General features: G+C 45.1%; 1 protein-coding gene across 3 annotated transcripts in view; it reads left to right on the top strand.

The window, feature by feature from the left end:
- Zfat (zinc finger and AT-hook domain containing) overlaps window positions 1–19273 on the top strand; it is a 179050-nt gene that overhangs the window by 71413 nt on the left and 88364 nt on the right. For all 3 annotated transcript variants that reach the window (XM_034517182.2, XM_076911435.1, XM_076911436.1), the window contains exons 4-7: window positions 2306–2491; window positions 4850–5000; window positions 8979–10417; window positions 11163–11395. In XM_034517182.2, the coding sequence (XP_034373073.1) occupies window positions 2306–2491; window positions 4850–5000; window positions 8979–10417; window positions 11163–11395 (2009 nt within the window). The remainder of the gene's footprint in view (window positions 1–2305; window positions 2492–4849; window positions 5001–8978; window positions 10418–11162; window positions 11396–19273) is intronic.

Raw genomic sequence — 19273 nt, 5'->3', positions numbered from 1 at the left:
ATCCAAAATATCCTGCTGTAGTATTTATGTGCACACATCACAAAATCTAGGTGACGAAAAGACTTCTGTGACTCAGACAATTTGTAGGCTTCTGGAAATGTCTTTGTAATAGCCTCTTAAAAAATCAAACAAGGCAAAAATTTCTGTGAGGCATGTTGCATAGCAAGCTTGCCAACATGGAGGCTCTGCCGGCATCCTTGGAGACCAGCAGGTGCTGTGCCCATCCTAGTGCTCTCAGGGTCTGAAGGTGGTAGCGTCGTGTTGCTCCTTGACTTTGGGCTTTGGAGAGCAGCCTGCGATGCTGATTCACGATGCCTCCTATCACCTTTCTCTTTTGTTTAATGTTGATATATTTAATACTAATACTATTCTGTTAAAGACTAACCCAGACTGTTTCCTGCAGGTCTGGAGATGATCTAGGAGCCTAGCAAGTACTGTTGGTTTATGGGACTCAATGTGAATACTTGGTTTGATCATTCTGTTTCCTCAGCTTCACCTCAGCCAGCATGGCTGCTAGGTTATCTGTTGTACGTTTACTGGTGCATTGTGTTGGGCTGGCAGGAGCTGACTTGAGATGTAGGAAGCACTGATTATTGGTTTTTGCCTGTCTTTTGTCCTTTGCCCGTCTCCCCACCCCACTTCACTGCCTCTGCCTCATTGTTTCTTGGTTCCAATCTCACCTCCATGATAACCCCATATATTCCTGCACTTTCCAAAACCCACCTTCCCAGCTGCCTGTATGCTCACCTGGGCTGCATCCATTGGTCTGTCCTCTACACACATGCCTCATACAGGGGTGTGTGGAATCATTCCCAGTGTTCTCTTTGGACACTCTGAAGATCTGGCGCTCAGCTGGGTCATTTCAGACCTGGTGATTCTAGTACAGCTCTCTGTCCCCTCATTCCCTCTGCTTTAGCTCATCTGGGACTTCCAGGTGTTTGCATTCTAGAGTGCTCCTTTGTCCTTCACTGCCATGTGAAGGCTAGTCTCACTCCTCAGGCTAATACCAAGACTGGACGTGTCATGGCTGCTGTTGTACGTCTGTAACTGATGCATTTGTTCTGCAGTGCATTTGAATGGTTTGTGAATCCATTTATTTCATTTTCCACAACATGGCATACATGTAAAGCTTGAAGCCAGCCCAGCTATTCCTTGGATTAGATGGCTTCAGTTGCTCGCCATTCCCTTCAGGAGATGCATATGGGATGCAACAGGTCCTACGATGCCCTAAATATGTTTTGCTTGGCTTCCCCATTGTCTTAAGAAAGGCAAGGTGGCAACTAGCCTTGACAAAACAATAGCTCCTGTAAAAACCTGGACATACTGTCCTTTTTAGGAGCCATCAAAGGATGTGACGATCACTTCACGTCCCCAGCAGGGCCAGGCCAGACACAGTCTATATCTTTTCTAATGCAGGTTGACTAGGCTTAGTGTCCTTACCAGAGGGAGATTGCGGCTCTTCTCAGCATTCATGATTTTACTAGACTTACCTCTTAGTCTTCACATCTGTTTTAGTCACCCTCTTCTTTTTTCATGAAGGTATAGCCTCCAGGATGCTCAGCCAAGTACTTATCCCTTGCCTCTGTCTTCCTTTAGACTGGAGCACTGCCATTTATTATCACACATATTCCTAAGACTGCATAGCTCTGTCCTCATCAATGGTTCCTAACTTCCCCATCCAGTGCTTCATTAGCCCTTGCTTTTCAGTCAGCCGTAGCTAAGAGCTCCATAAAGCCCTTCTGACCTATCAGGTAGCCTCTAGCATCCTGTCCCTTCCTCTTGTTTCATACAACACAGAACAGAGACTGCTCTTGATCACATCTGCTATCTCTTTGTCTGCTCTGGAGTGGAGGGCCCTTGAGAGCTTGGTATGTTCTTATCATATGTCTGCCATGCCTGGCATAGGGAATGTACCTGGGAAGCATAAGTTGATTAAGAGAAGGACTTTTTTAGACTGTGATCTCAACTCATTTTCTCTGCAGTGCTGATATGAATGATGGTTCATGAAAATAAGCCCAGGGTCTATATGCTGCTTTGTCCAGCAGTGTATTCCCAGTACCCAGCTGTGACCTGGATACAATGAACATGTTTTACATTGAGTTGTGAAGAGCCAGCAAGCAATGGTGGATGAGCCAGCACAATGTCCTGCAAGCACTGTGGGCCAGGAAGAGAAAGAAAGAATGGGGGTGGGTATGAGGATGGAGGGATGGAGGCATCTCCTTTGCTGTCACCTCTGGTAAGAGTTGTATTTCCTCTCCAACTGGTATGAATGGAAAGCTTATACATTTTGGCATTTGCTCCCTAGGTAACGAGTCAGACCTTGATCTAGAAAAGACATACAAAGAAGATGATCGAGAAAAGGCTTCAAAAAGACCCCGGGCTCAGAAAACAGAGAAAGTCCAGAAGATCTCAGGAAAGGAGGCAGGGCAGCTTTCTGGAACGAAGAAACCCATCATCAGCGTGGTCTTAACTGCTCATGAAGCAATTCCAGGTGACTGCAGACAGGCTGGAAATGATACAATAAGAACGTGTAGCACAAGCTGCTCTTGGGGCAGCCTGAGGAAGGAGGCCTAGGTCAGAGCCTGTCTGTTAGGTATCCTAGTGGAGTTTCATTTAGTCACCAGTGAGTAAGATCACAGACCTCCTTATCCTCTGGGGTTGTCTCCTGTCTCCTCAGCCTACTCTAGTGTCACTCAGGTATGCAAGAACAGTCTCTTTTGTGCTTCTCCTCATCTGCTCAACTGGTGGTGCTACTGTCAGCTACAGTGACAGCCACCTTGGTGGGAGCTGCCCGTTCAGCCCACACAAGAGCAGCAGCTGTTCTCCAGGCCCTGACAGACACTGCCTGGCTTCTTCACATTTTCATGGTATTCATTACAAATATTTTTTTTTAGTACTAGAAGGTTTTTTTATTTTTTTATTTTTTCTTCTTATAGATATATCTTCTTTTCTAAAAGGTTTCTTGTAGGAAAGACTATTTTAGGAAAACAAACAAACTAACAAACAATGTCTTAAGAGTTTCTATTACTATGATAAAAGATGGCCAAAAGCAACTTGGGGAAGAAATAGTCTATTTCTTGTCACTCTCAGGTCATCACAGAGGTAAGTCAGGCCAGGAACTCTAGGCAGGGACCCAGAGTCAGGAACTGAAGCGGAAGCCATGGAGGAATGCAACTTACTGGTTTCCTCACTCATGGCTTGCTGGAACTAAAGTCATGTGCCACCACACCTGGCTCAGCCTGCTTTCTTACACAAACCTGCCTAGTGTTGATACTGTCCACAGTGGCCTAGGCCCTGCCACATCAAAGTTCTCCAAAGCTTGTTCATAGGCCATGATGGAGGCATTTACTCAATTGAGGTTCCCTCTTTGCAGGTGACCCTAGCTTGGGTCAAGTTGACATTAAAAACTAGCCAGCACAGTTGGTGATGGATTTCAAACTATCATTAAGGTTGACATAAAACTAGGTAGCACAAACAGTTTGTGATAGTGTCCAAGATATCATAATCTTGTTTTTTTTTCTCTTTGCATGCTTTGGGGATATTAGCTGTCTAATAAAATGGGGACATTGTCAGGGTTTTCAGAACGGCTACCCACTTTAAGCATCTATTTTCAGTACCAGTAGTAGACATTGAAAGTGGAAACTCTGAATACGTTTTCTCTTTTATACTTGACTACAGAGTAAGGTTCAGGAGAGAAAAGACCATAGGAAAGTAGGCTACTTGAATTTTCTAGAAAGTCACTTCATCTGCCCACTCTGCTTCAGAGAAATATTATTGTGGATAAGGAAAGTCCCATAGGACAGTTTCCTGTTCTCAGTGGATATTAGAGAAAATTTCCACAATTTTTCTCAAAAATTTGTAGTAATATTTGGAGATTCTCATGAGGGTAAAAGCATAAGCAATTCCCTTTGGTGTTTTAGAACCACATGGTAGCTGGAATCTCTAACGCCACCCCTGCTCCACTCCCAAACTCACACATATATACACCCACAGTCACACTCATACATACACTCTCACACACACTCACACACATACTAATGCACACTCCCTCCACCTCTCATACCTATTTATACTCATGTACATTCAACACACCCACACAGACCCTTACACCAAAACACAATCACATACATACTCATACACACTTACTTTCTCACACATAGACTGATACACACACACACACACACACACACACGCACACACACATTTTCTCACACATAGACTGAAACACACACATACACATACACACACACTCACATCCATGCACATACTTATACCCAGTGTCACATACTCACACACATGTACACGCACCTACACCCACAGAGTGTTCCAGCTCTGAGAGGTCTTGGGTTGGTTTATGTTATAGAGTTGCAGAAACAAAGGTGACCTGGGAGGGAGGGTGTTCTCTTTGGACCTGCCATTTCTGTTAATGGGAAGAGAATCAGTAACATTAGGGTACTCACATTCCTACTTTGCTGACTGCTCTGCCACCCCTTGCTGCCTTAATGTGGCTTTATACTAGCTTCAAGTTTAACAGCTGTGGCTGTGTAGAAAGTCTTGCAAGAGACATATTTATATTTGACTGTTTCATAATCAGATTGAGTGAAACTGTACTTCAAGAAGACATTTGGGCATATTACTAGAAACACTGTATTTTCATATAAAACACACACACACACACACACACACACACACACACACACACACACACACTTAAATCTGTTATGTGAATAAGAAAACAATGCGTTGCATGGAAGTCCTACAGTAAAATGCCCCTCAGGACATGCTTACTCTGCTGATTAGGCTACAGCTAGCACCTCTCAGTAAACAATGCACTGTGTATCAATCTCAGGTGCTACCAAGATTATTCCAGTGGAGGCTGGGCCCCCTGAAACAGGATCACCCCCTCCTGAGACCACTGCAGCAGACCTGGTGCCGAGGAGAGGGTACCAAGAATATGCCATTCAGCAGACCCCATATGAGCAGCCCATGAAGTCAAGCAGGTGAGTTGTCCCATGGGCTCTAGTTAAAGGTGGCTGCAAGTGCCATGAACACAGAACAGGGGATATTTGTAAACCTGCTGGCCTGGGTTCTATTAATGACCTATCTATAGGGTCTTAACCTATAGCTTAGCTGAAGCGTCCACCCCTCCATCATGCCCTAGTGTAGTTCTTCAGAGGCCAGAGCAGAACAGTGCACCCTAAGAACTGAGTACACACTTGTCTTCACATGTTACCAAGTCAAATGTATCCTTCAAGTTTGAAAAGGTGCAAACAGTGCCTGGTTTGCACATACCATGAGAATGTCTACCTTTCAATAGGGAAAACAGAAACATCCCTCATGGTGGCAGCTGCAGGAACCAATCATTCTTTACGGATTTCAATACCACTGTTAGTTCACAACGTGTATTCGGTACTTTTTATGATATTCTAATGTATATATGCTTATGTATGCATATATAATATACTAATATAGATATGTTTTATTTTTTCAAATACAAAATACTAAATATATTTTTTCCTTTAAAAAATTTGCTGAATCTTGAAAAAAAATCTTTCAGTTTTAGTACATATTAAAAATATTTGTAGCTGGGCAGTGGTGGTGCATGACTTCTAATTCTAGCACTCGGGAGCAGAGGCAGGTGGATCAAGGCCAGCCTGGTGTACAAAACAAGTTCCAACACAGCCAGGAGTCTTGACATCCCCATGACCCCCCACCCCAATTGTCTTCTTATGTGTTTTTATTATAATTTAAATGGCTTAAAAAAAAAAAAAGGTAATGTAGTCCAGGCTGTTTTTAAGCTCATAGTTTTCATGTCTCAGCTTCCTATGTATACAGAGGCATATGCCACAATGTTATAGACTTGGGTCACAATACTCAGGTCTAATAACCATGCTTTTGCTGTGTTAGACAATGCAATGATTCACACTCTGGGACATTCACCTTCCCAAGCTTCTTCAAGATTTCCTGAAGTAGAAACTGCTCCAAGTGAAATTGTTACACCCAGGAATGTATACTTAAAAGTTAAATGGACATCAAAAACTGCCCTTCAACCTGGGACTTCTGGTGTGTATTGTTTTCTAGATAAGTCTTAGCTGGATATGGCTCCATTGAACTTAGTAGACAAATATATGAACAGGCTCTAAACACAAAGTTTGTGTCTATGTGAGAGGCTTTAAGGCTATTTCTATCCTTAACTGTTGAGGATAATATTTAAAACGGTGTGGCACAATCTGGCATGTTCTTATAGGGCTGCCATGTTCCCAACTAGACAAGGCCTGAGGCCAAGAGCAGTGGTATGCTCTCACTGCTGCTCAGTTCTGACTGAGACGCCAGTGTGGGAGATGGCTCTGCTAATCTACCATGCTGTCTCCACAAAGCTTGGCTGAACCCTAGACAATACCCACCATCCATGTGGTACCTGGTAGAAATGAGACTCTAAAGCTTAATTATTATCCAAAGGCTTTATATATTTAGAAATGCTCAATTAACAATTTTTCCACACAATTAGAGTTGTTTCTCAATATCTAATTTTATGATATAAATCGTTACTCAGGACTGTTCTCGACCCATATGTGGTTTGGTTCTCTGTGCTGCTACATTTCTCCTCTCTCTTCCTAGTTCCTCCTCTTCCTTCTCCTTTTCCTCTCCTTGCTCCTCCCACATTAGCTCCTCCCAAATCACCGTGCTTACTGAAAATAATGTAACAGCAGCAGGAAACCATCCTGTTACACTTAACATATTGTGAAAAATGGGCGTGAAGGTGTTCCTTCCTTCACCTGACTGTCTCATTATTCCTTAGGTTCCTAGAAGTAGAGTCACTGTGGTAGCGTGTGTGACCTTTGAATAGTTCTCAGAAGGACCTCTCTCACCAAATAGGAAACACTTGCAGTAAGGTAACTGAGAAAGCATTCTGTCTCCATCACAGCAATGTGAGCCGGCACTTAGTCATCACTTAGGAATCCAGTGTAAAACCTAATGGAGCCTGGTTAGCGTTGTCACCAGCTGTGCCACCATCCATCAAAGCAGGCACTCAAAGCGCCGCTTAGTATTTGTCTAATAATATATATATATTAAAAAAAAAAAGAGCAAAAGAGTTTCTTATGACCACTTAAGTCTCTCAACAGAGGAGGAAATGGTGAGATTTGCTTATTTAATTAATGTAATGAGTCCAGGGCTTTTTTTCAGTGTTCTTTATAAAATGTATCACCTTCTGGATGTCTTTGTCATTTGAGAAACATCCAAATTCCTTTTCTTAAAGAAGCTTTAGGCGTAGTATGCAGGTGAACTAGTAACTTCCAAGTTTGAATATTGTAATTTTATCCTGTGAATTGTACCCTATAGTATTTATGGACTGCAGTCCACTTAAGTGCTTTAAATTTAAAGAGACAGTTGTATGAATCCTGTCATCAATACAGACATTATATCTGTGGTAGGCATAGCTTAATGGGGCTAATTAATAGCACTGCATGGTTAGTAGTGTGTCATAAATCCTTATTGGCTAGCCTCACTACGCCTTCCAGAGGAAGCAGCAGTTGCCAGAGGTGCATTCTCTCTTGCTTCCTTGATCATCTCCCTCAGTGTTCTTCTTCCTGGTGCTTAGTCACGTACTTCAGTGCCCGCAGTTTTGGTGGCAGGAGTGGCCCCTCTGAAAGAGCCTGTTTCAAGTTCACAGTCACACTGTAGAGGAGTCGCTGTGCACAAGAGATTTCATGCCATAAGGGGAATGAGGAAGGGTAAGCATGCTCCAGAGACCATGGGGTCCTTGGGGTCAAGTCACTAAGCAATTGTTTACTGTTGGACAGATGCTTAGTTTCCTTCTGTGTAAAATGGGTCTGATGATAGTGGGGATTAAATAATCAGCACAGGGCTGGTGGTAATCACTCACTGATTATTAGTGAGGACCTCTGTATTTCATCTACTGTATTCCTTGCCACATTGAAAGAGATAGGCTCCATGAGGCAGGTCATGCTTTTACTGACCACCATGTATGTGAAATCTAACACATACCCATGACATGGTGCCTTGTCTAATCAGTAGAAACTGCTTATTTAATGGTGTGTGAAGTTAATAAAGGCAGTGCAGTTTTCCCCATCTGAGCTCTAACCCAGCAGTGATGGAAGAGGACAGTTGGTAGAGAGTCAGTCCTCAGCTGTGTACGAGAGTTTCAAGAGAGAGGAGTGTGGTTCATATCAGTGGTAAGCTTGCCCGGCAACCTGGCTCTCCTACCTAAGACCTGGACCAGCACTGGCTGATCTCGCAGATGCCTCTCTCGACAGCTGTTGCTCACCACAGGCAGGCACATCCCTGCCGTCTAGCAAACCATAGGTCTTCTTTCAGATGCATTACCGTCTGCCTGTTTTCTCCCTTTTGGGTAGAAAGGAGGACATGGAGAAAGGCCAGGGGTCTTTCTCTCAAGAGTGTCTCTCCCATGCTAGCTTTCGAAGAGAATGAGATCCACAGTTAATGGAGTGCATAGACAAGTGTGGCTTATCAAATTTGCTGACTAAGCTCACGGAGACTGAATTTGCTCCTGTTCCTGTATCCCAGAACGAACACAGCTTTGAAGCATACATGATGTCCACGCCTGTATGAATTGCATCCCCTGTTTCTGTTCCCTTCCCTTGCTACCACCTTTCCTGTTCAGATGTTACCTTAGCAGGTGCTCCCAGCAGCCTTTATTCCCTTAGTGGTGTCTTCTTTTCTTTTCTGCACATACTCCTTTTAGTGAGTACCATGCTGTTGTGGAACACTGCCAGACTCCCTTCTCTCCCACTATAGTTTATGTTCCCCAATGAGCAGCAGCCACTTTCCTCATTGTCTGTGCCTGTTCTGTTCCGACCCACAAGCCTCATTTGCTGAGTGAATGAATGCCGCACCTTTGCCCTGCTCCCCTGGAGCTGACTGCACTGGCTTCATAGTCGGTTCATTGGAAAGCTTCCAGGTCTCCCGAAGTTAACGGTGCCGTCTTCCATCCCTAGGTTAGGTCCCACGCAGCTGAAGATCTTCACTTGTGAGTACTGCAACAAGGTGTTTAAGTTCAAGCACTCGCTGCAGGCCCACCTCAGGATCCACACTAACGAGAAGCCATACAAGTGCTCCCAGTGCAGCTACGCCAGCGCCATCAAGGCCAACCTCAACGTTCACTTGCGTAAGCACACTGGAGAGAAGTTCTCCTGTGACTACTGCTCCTTCACCTGCCTCAGCAAGGGCCACCTCAAGGTGCACATCGAGCGGGTACACAAGAAAATCAAGCAGCATTGCCGCTTCTGCAAGAAGAAGTACTCAGACGTCAAGAACCTCATCAAGCACATCCGGGACATGCATGACCCGCAGGACAAGAAGGTCAAGGAGGCCTTAGATGAGCTACGCCTCATGACGAGGGAGGGCAAGCGGCAGCTGCTCTATGACTGCCACATCTGCGAGCGCAAGTTCAAGAATGAGCTAGACCGAGACCGCCACATGCTGGTTCATGGTGACAAGTGGCCCTTTGCGTGCGAGCTCTGTGGCCATGGGGCCACTAAGTACCAGGCCTTGGAACTGCATGTCCGAAAGCACCCCTTTGTGTATGTCTGTGCTATCTGTCTCAAGAAGTTTGTCAGCTCCATCAGACTGCGCTCCCATATCCGAGAGGCGCACGGGGCGGCCCAGGAGACCTTGGTCTTTACCAGCTCCATCAACCAGAGTTTCTGCCTCCTGGAGCCTGGTGGGGACATCCAGCAGGAAGCCTTGGGGGACCAGCTACAGCTAGCAGCTGAGGAATTTGTGTGTCCGGAAATTGATGTACGCAAGGAGGAGGCTTGTCCTGGGGAAGCTCAGCCTGAGGTGGGACTGAGGGAGTTGGAGGCCCCTGGAGAAGCACATGCCCCACCTGTGCCCTTGGCCACCCCCCAGAGTGAAAGTGTTTCCCTGTCCCCCTGCAAACTAGAAACCACTGTGGTCTCCTCTGACCTCAACTCTCTTGGAGTGGTTTCAGATGATTTTTTACTGAAAAATGATACCTCCTCTGCTGAGCCTCGTGGTGCTGCCGAGGCAACCTCGGACACAGAGCATCAAGACTCAGCTCAGACTCAGGGTGAAGATGTCACACTGCTGCTGGCCAAGGCCAAAAGTGCTGGACCAGACCCAGAGAGCCCTCCGGGTGGAGGGCAGAATGTGGTTGCTCTGCCAGCCAGTGACTCTGCCTCTAACAGGTGTCTCAGGGCAAACCCAGCAGAGTCCTCAGACCTCCTTCCTACAGTGGCTGATGGAGGGGATGTTGCTGTGTGCCAGCCTGACTCCTGCACACCATCCTCTGAGCACCACCCTGGCAGCACAGCATTCATGAAGGTCCTAGACAGCCTCCAGAAGAAGCAGATGAACACCAGTCTTTGCGAGCGGATCCGGAAGGTTTATGGAGACCTGGAGTGTGAATACTGCGGTAAGGAAAGGCTGTGGCCAGCCAGGTGTGCCTTTGAGTGGAGCTTTTCTTCCCGGCAGCCCAGCCATCCCTCTCATGCTATGCTCACCATGGATTCCATTTGAGCTCATGTTGCTTTGCAAAGAACACCTCCTCCCTGAGCCACCCTCCTCTGTGATAGATAGGAGCATTGAGCCTGTGTCAGAAGTCAGAGCCTTCCAGGAGTCGGCTGGGATAATGCACCACTGACCATGCTGGGGGCCATGCTGGGGCTTTCCACAGCTCCTACCACCTTCTGACCAAGAAGAATCATTCTTCTGGCTTTCAGTTTTAGCTGTGTCAACTGGGTAGAGAGTATAGGAGACAGGCTGCGGCTCTGCATAGGGAGGCCCAAGCAGCTCCCTTCTAGCCGGGAGTGAAAGTTCAGTGTGGGAGTACAGGAAGTGGGCAGCCTAGAGCAGGCCCATAGCCCATAGTGTCCAGAGGACTAGGAGGCTCTTGGCTTTGTACATTTGCAGGGCAGAGTCTGACATAATTGGCTCTCCTTTCTCTTCCTGACCCTAACACATGTGAAAGCTGGTGGTACCTTGAGTACTTGAATACTGCCAGTTTTGAAAACTAATTTCCTGACAGAAATATTGGTAGAGAGTGTGAAGGGCATACAAGATAAAGGAGATAAATATGGTAGATTAAAGATGATAATAAAAAAAAATCAAATTTAGTAGAAAAGAAACTTCCTTGTTCTCATGTGAAAATATTTTTTTAGGCAAACTTTTTTGGTACCAAGTGCATTTTGACATGCATGTCCGCACCCACACCCGGGAACATCTGTATTATTGCTCCCAGTGTCACTATTCTTCCATCACCAAAAACTGCCTTAAACGCCATGTAATTCAGAAACACAGTAACATCTTGCTGAAGTGTCCCACTGACGGCTGTGACTACTCGACTCCAGATAAATATAAGCTGCAGGCCCATCTTAAAGTTCATACAGAGCTGGTAAGTAGCAAGCCCAAACGGCGGCCCCCCATCTCCCCCGGGTGCCCATTGATCTCACATTTATGCATATGGAGCTATCTCTGCTGCAGAGGTGTGCACACCCTGCCCATCCAGACACAGAGGGGCCTCCTCCTGCCTCTTGATGCCTTGCAGAGCTTCCCCCAGCCCCCAGCTTCTCTCCTAGTGAGTCCCTGACTAGACTGAACAAATCGCATTCTCAGCACACATACTTTTAGCATTTGAGAGAGTCTACAGAAGAACGATCTGCAGAGTGGAAATGAAGCAAAGGTTTCATAAATGGCATTTTAAGTCTTATTAACCACAGGAATAACAGTAGCTGCCTGTGAGTGTTGTTGGGGGATTAAACTGGATGATTGGATGGGATGAGGTGATTATACCAGGTACACTGTTTTCATGTGTGAAAACAGCGTGGCATTCGTATAAACATGAACAGAATCTAGGAAGCTTTGATTTAAGAAGTGATGTGTTTATCCAAGGTGCCATTAACTGCATGGCACTATGGTCATGTCTGGTTCAATAGTGGTTGGTCCCAGAATGATGAATGAATGTTTTTTGCAAGGTCTAGTCTGATGAGAAGAGGTTGACGCTCCTGAGAATGATTTAAGACTTCTTACCATAATAAAGATGCCACACCTGGAGCCCATGTGGCTCTGTTTTATGTGGACAGCACAAAAGGAAGCTTCTTCAGAAATCAGAAGAGCTGCTTTGACTTTCTGGTCTAAGAATCACTAATAGTCAGGTGGTTTGTCATCAAGGTGCATTTGGGGTGTTTGGAGGTGTGAGGAGATTAGAGCTTGTTGGGGTCGACTCCAACACCATCTGCTACATCCCCACGGGCTCCATGGCCTTAGACAATTCACTCATCATGTCTGAAAGCTGCCATCTTTTATATAAAATATACACTTAAAAGTCTGTCTTGTTCTGTTGCTGTGACGACACAATAACCGAGGCATCTCTTAAAAGACAAAGCATTTAGTTGGGAGCCTGCTTATACTTTATAGGTTTAGTCCATTATCATCATGGCAGGAAGCATGGGGACATACAGGTAGACCCTGGAACAGAAGTTGAGAGCTACTTTCTGATCTGTAGGCAGAGAGATAGACTCTGGGCTTTAAAATCATATAGCCCACTCCCAATGACGCACTTCCTCCAATCCTTTTGTAGACCACGTCCTGTAATCCTTTCAAATATTGCCACTCACTGGGGACCAAGTGTTCAAATCTATGAGCCTATGGAGGCCATTTTCATTCAAGCCATCACAAAGTCCACCATGTACATACTCATTCATGTACACTCAGAATGTAATATAACTACTCTGTGCCACAGTTTACTTGAAAGGTAAGGGTGAAGGGAAGGACACCTAAGCGCCTGGTGTGGACTATTGTTTTGAAGCTTTCTGCTCTGGACTTAGAGCTTTTGAACCCAGGTCAAATGGGGTGACAGGAGCTAAGCCATTGTTCACTGAAAAACTGACTGTGCAGCCTAGGCTACCTCTTGTTCCACATGCAGAATTTGCCCATGAGTTGTGAATATCCTGGGGTTGCTGGTCTAGCCTGATTATGTTCTTCCTCAGATGCAGGTGCTCAGTCTCTTGACCACATCCCTGAGTGCTGAGGTCATTGGGGAGCATCAGGAATATGCGGCTGATGTCTTCAGTCTTGACTTTGTGTGCTTTGCTTCTTCCTTATAAACAGCTGTTGTAGATGCTATCCTTTGAGTGTAACCATTGGCACATTCATCAGAACAGCTGTGCTCACTGCAGTGGCCCTCTAAGATCAGTGACATTGACTGTTGATGTTCTCTTATAGAAACAGGGGCACAGGGAGGGGCATTAGAACCTCAGTTGGTCACAGTTACTCTCTCCTGTTCCCCGCAGCTAGCTGTGTATAATTCTTCCCTAATTACACATATCTTTGAGATCTTTGGGGATGCTAGAGTGTGTAGTTTGTGTATTTGTGTGTGGTGGGGTGGGTAACTGAAATGCTTGGAATTCTGTCTGTTTAGCTAGTTGTCATTAGTTCTGAGGTGAGACTTTTCTCCTTTGAGGTAACCCCTCATCTGTGTTGGATAAATAAGGCCAATAAGGTCATTGGTTCCCCAGGTTAGTCTCTGATTGACATGCACTTTTTTTTTCTGTCATTGGAACTGTGTAAGGATCGAGTAAGCATTTGTCTGCATCTCCCCAGGGAGTGTCATGCAGGGCTGGCATTTCACTTCTCAACTTTCATGTTGGTGAATGTGGTTGAGACTTTCTGAGCACTGATCTCACCTCTATTAACATGTAAGAAGCTCTGGGGAGACCAAGCTTGGGCCAGAAAGCTGCTGGTTTGATCTTGTAGTCACTTCCTTGTGTTTTTACTTAATTCTCAAGTCCCCTCTAGGAGTTAGGAATTATTTCCTCTGCTGTGAAGAGCCTGGTGTCTAAGTCTTTGTCAAGGAATACTTGGGAGAGGAGATAGTACTTCTGTGTTGCTGTGGCATCCATGCTGAAAGCTGTATGACTTAATACTATCTGCACGTTACTCCTAGAGAAGTACAGCATCCTGATGCAAGGAGTGTAGCTCAGTTAACCTCACAAGAGATACTGTCCTGCTTCTCATCAGTTCTCACATTTTCTTATAAGATCTTAGGGTCTCATTTCTACTCTTGCCCTTTTGGTATTTTTAATTTTTCCCATTGAGATAAGTTGTTTTTAAAAACAGGGCCTCACTATGTAGCCCAGGTTGGCCTAAATTCATAGTATTAATGGCCTTAGACTTCCAAATTCTGGAATTGTAGGTTAAGGCCACCTTGCCCAGCTCAATCGAGACCCTCTCTTTTTTGTTTGTTTGTTTGTTTTGTTTTTAACTTTTCTTCTTTCATACATTACATCCATATGTCAGTTTTCCCTGCCTCCACTCTTCCTCGTCTCTCTCCCAGCCTTCCCTCTGCTATTTTGTTTCTCTTAAAAAAAATTGGCGGCCGGGCGGTGGTTGTGCACGTCTTTAATCCCTAGCACTTGGGAGGCAGAGGCAGGCGGATTTCTGAGTTTGAGGCCAGGCTGGTCTACAGAGTGAGTTCCAGGACAGCCAGGGCTAAGAGAGAAACCCTGTCTCGAAAATCAAAAAAAAAAAAACCAAACAAACAAACAAAAAATTGGGCCTCCCAGGGATAAGTACCCACGTGGCCTAGCAAGGTACAGGAAGACTGGGCAGGAATAATGGAGGCACTCTTAAAGGTATATGTTGCTACTTCTGAAGTGGGAGGCTTTGACCTTTGTGAACAAGTAAGACTGTTCCTTCCTGCAAGGATTACTCTGCTTTCTATGGGATGAATAGATCAAAACTGGGAGGAGAATGTTAGCAGGGCAACAAACTGCCCTCCCCCAGACACCTTGAGAGGTTGTGGAGTGTGAGTGTGAGTGTGAGTGTGAGGTGGAGGATATGTGGGTCAAGAAAGAGGGCAAGGAGAGAATGACCATTTGAACGTGGGCAAAGACGTGTGAGAATACTTTGATGTCATGCCTGAACTCTTGTTCCTGAAGTGGGGGACTGTATTGCCTTTGCAGTGAAGAGGACTTCTTTGAAAACCTCCTGCTTTTGAATCTGGGTGATACTGTCTTTTGAGCCTCATGTAATTTATTTCTGTCCTGCGGCTGAGGCTACCACACAGGGACACATCTTCCCTTCCTTTAGATGCTGTTGACCTGGTAATGAAAGTGTTAGCTCTAAAATACTTCACATCTGCAAGGAAGACTGTTTTTTAAGCTGTTCTATTGATTTGTGATGTGCATAAGGTATAATTTATTCTTTTACAATGTGAAGTTTAGTGCAATTTAGTATATACACTGTTATGTAGCCTTCAACAACGTTAGAAGCTTCTGTTGTTCCATAGGACGGTGTTCCTGACTGCTGTCACCACTCCCTTCCCTGTCCCTAGACACTTTGTATGTCCATGGACACTTTATATAAAAGGATCTTAAAATGTGTGTGGCTAGTATTCTTCTTTATCTATGTGATAGCTGGCTTCATGTTCTGCTCCTTTTTATAGTTGGGCACCACTCCCTTGTATGGAGTTTCCCTTCTTCTCTGAGTCGATGAGCATTTGAAGTGCAGTTAGTGGTGAGCACATCAGGATGGAGCTTTCAGCGATGCTGTCTTACGTTCATAGCATTTGAGCTAATTCTTGGTGAAATCGGTATAGTAACACAGGCAAGTCAACTTTAGGAAGTTAAATGTTACTCTTCCCTTTAAAAAGATTTCAAAACTTTGAAGCATCTAAAGAGAAGCTGCCCATATTCTCCGCTGCCAAGCCTTCCATCCATGTTTAGCGACGTACCCTCACCAGCTACTTGTCTTCACTGTTACTGACACACTCACATCATCACTCCCAAGGAATAGGTTAACACTGAGGATTTCGAGGTAAGGACAGAGGTGCTGCACTCCAAGACTCCCGCTGACTGCATGCCATCCCAGGGAGACTGGGTGAACTTGCTGGTGATGTAGAAACATCACCTTACATTACTGTGGTCCAGCTGAGGACTTGAGTCACATCAGCATGTACCGGGACAGGACATGATACTGCTCTTACGAGGAAACCATGGGACACCTCCTGGGGCTTGATTTCCTTTTATGTACTCCTGAAGAGGGCATCAGATGTGTTACAGTGTTGGCCAAGGTTTCACTTTTGTTTTAGTATTCTGCTTTGAACACAGATTCTCATGAAGAACAGAAATTAAAATACTGTCCTCTACCTCCACATGAGCCTACATATCCTGGCATACTCTGGTTGTATTAGGATGCAGACATAACCTAGCAAATTGCTGGTTTCTGTGACCTTCATAGTATTTCACAGCTAAGAACACATCTAACAATCAAGGAGAATGGGAAGAATGTAGTTTCTTCTCACTGCCTCTTCTTTCTCATTACTAAGCATAGGGCATCAGGTTGTAGTGAAGGAGTACAGTCATCACTCCATGGGAACTGGTTCAGGTCCTCATAGGACATTTTGAGGATGCTTGCAACCCTCATGTAAAATGGTATACATACATCTTGGTGCCCTCCCTGTTGCTGTGCTAAAACATTAACAAAAACAACCATAAAATTATTAAAACTTTGTGACAAGGAGACTTGGGAAAACATGATTTTAGTCTACTGCAGGGGAGCTTTGGGTTCTGGTGCTCATTCCGCTGTCACCACGTTGGCCTTGATGATTTTTGTGCAAATCACGTAGGCTCTTTGAGCCTCAGTTATCTCCCTTGTAAATTGGAGACAAAGTACTTCCCTCATCTCTTAAGGCTAAGTGGATTCAATTAGGTTAGTGATCCATTAGAGGGTAGTACAAACATCTGACTGAGTCATGCCTGGATCTCTTAAAAGTGAGATGGAGTAGACTAAGTATTGATCACCCATACACAGGGCAAATATAAGTTTCCAGAGGGAGGTGTTGTTGTTGTTTGGTGTTGAGCATTTGAATGACAGTGTGTATTAGTATTGTGGGGTGCGGTGGGGAGTGAAGGGAGCAGGAGCTGTTAAGTGGCTGGGTTCCTGGGTTCCTATAAATGTGTAAGCTCTTGACCTAAGTGACTGAATTGGTGACCTTCCTGAAACTCAGTGTCACAGTAGCATTTGTTAGGGATGAGACTCCTGGTCTCCTGCTATGAGAATCTGTTACTTAAAGAAGGCCCTCTGCTTCTCTTTTGTCTTCCTCCCAGGAGGCTTCAAAGGGGCCTACTGGGAGGCTGCATCCCAAGCCTGAGTGTTGGTTTTAATGTTTTGAAGGGGCCTACTCTTGCCCTTCAACCTCTCTTAGTCCATATCCTGGAATGAGGTCACAAGTGTTCACATCCAGGATTGCCCTGTGAACATAGTGTGGTAATGTCTACAAAGACTCAGCATGGTCTCATGCCTGTGGGGATGTCCTAGTAACTGCTATCTATCACTGTTCATCCCCTCTAGCCCATCCTCCTCATTCTTTTACTGAGGATACTAGCAGCGAGACTAATGGTAGATTCAACTAGCATCCAGTGGGTTCTCAGTAAGTGTTCAGAATACTTGGCTCTGATTCTTGAGAAGCATTCAGATTTGTTTTGTTTGGTACTTGCTAGATAATAAGTACTTTTGGGAGAAGCTAAAAGAATAAGTTGCCTAAAAGCACAGAGAAAATAAAAGAAGCTACTTTTCTTATCTTTCCAGACATAAATGGGTATACCTAGTCAGTGTGTATTCCTGTGAACAGAGGAAAGCGCAGTAACTGAAATGTGGTTGTGGACTGTGATCATGTGTCACAAACCACACTTGACTCTGCATTCCCAGGCTCTCCAAGCTTCCTGTGTGGAGAGCATCTTCCTCGGGCTCTGGGAAAACAGAACTGTCTTTGGCAGACCGAAAGCTTTTTCTCTGCAACACTAAATCCAGCACATTCTGGAATTGTGTTCCAATCTGTTGTAACACAAGTGTCACCTTCCTACTTCTTGCTGCGCTTTCTGAATCCCTGTGTGGGTGGGTGGGCTCTTCGTGTTATCTTTAGATAACTTACAAGTCACAGATCTACTTTCTTTGTCTCCAGCACAGATACTGGCACAAAACTAGTACTGTGGCTGTGACCCATTCCTGAAAAATTGTTCTGAGTGAGTGCCAACTTTTAGGGTTGATGTCATTGTTTTATAGGGGGATACAACAGTGTGTGTGTGTGTGTGTGTGTGTGTGTGTGTGTGTGTATTTCCCCACACACTGAGTATGGGGAATTCGTTTTGATCTTCTCTAGCCTGTGTGTGTGGGCCTCAGAACTTTTCACTTCTTTGGAGGCCAGAATTATCTGCCAGTGATGCACAGGCCAGATGAGGTCACCTGCCTGATAAGCTAGGCTGCTAGCCTCAGCCAAGGGCCCCTCCTGCATTTCCTGTCATGGCTGTAGCCTCATGCTGACACCCACTTCTTTCTAGGTCACAAATAGCTTTGAAGGCATCTCTGTTGGTGCAAACAGATTCCAAAGGCTGGGCTCTTAGCCTCCCTGTGGCTAGCTTTCTTATGTTCCCTGCCTTTGCCAAGGGCTCTTTTAGCTATAGTCCTTTTTAAGTTTGCTGAGTGTGTTTTTGGTGGTTGGGTTTCATCTGCAGCAAGACACTGAGTTTTTGAAAAAGAAGTAAATGAATCCTAAGAGTCTGCCCTTCTCCCAGCCCCCTCTCCCACTCTCTGTTTCCTGACAATCTTCAAAGACATCAAGAAATGGGGCCCCTGATAAGCTCTAAGATAAATTGCTTTCAGACTATCAGGGATTAAAAGAAGAAAAATCAAACAGCAAGGACTCAGGGGAGATCAGTGTAAACTCTTTCAAAGCTCTTCTGAATGCTTCCATCAGCTCTGATGACAAGGGCGGCTGGGACGGAGGTGGGAGGGCGCCTCCAGAATGCCAGAGGGATCTCACAAATTTCTCTAAAATGGCAATGTGAACCCAGTGTCAAGGACAGTGTGTGTGTGGGGGGGGGGTGCGGGGGGGGGGGGGGGTAACAGGAGCACATTGAGAAACCCCAAGGCCATGTTGTCATGGGAAGTCAGTGGCACTGGCTGGCCAGACAGCTCATAGAAAGATCTTTGTGTGTGTGTGTGTGTGTGTGTGTGTGTGTGTGTGTGTGTGTGTGTGTGTGTGTTTTATATAAAGTAGAAAGCTTTATATATTCTGATCTTACCCACCTCAGACTCTTCTCTCTAACTTCTCCCAGATTTCCTCGATGTCTCCTAAGGAAGCCATCAGCTTTAAATATCTCATCAATTAGGGGCAGGGCCACCTGCATTCACTCTCCCCTCTCTTGCTAGAATGTTGACTGGCTTGGTCTTGTGTTCATCTCTCTAGGCCTCCTTCTCTGAATCTATAATGTAA

The sequence above is a fragment of the Arvicanthis niloticus genome, chromosome 13, assembly GCF_011762505.2.
Source record: "Arvicanthis niloticus isolate mArvNil1 chromosome 13, mArvNil1.pat.X, whole genome shotgun sequence".
Taxonomy (NCBI): domain Eukaryota; kingdom Metazoa; phylum Chordata; class Mammalia; order Rodentia; family Muridae; genus Arvicanthis; species Arvicanthis niloticus.
Note: the sequence above shows the minus strand (reverse complement) of the source record. Positions and strands in the feature narration are given on the sequence as shown.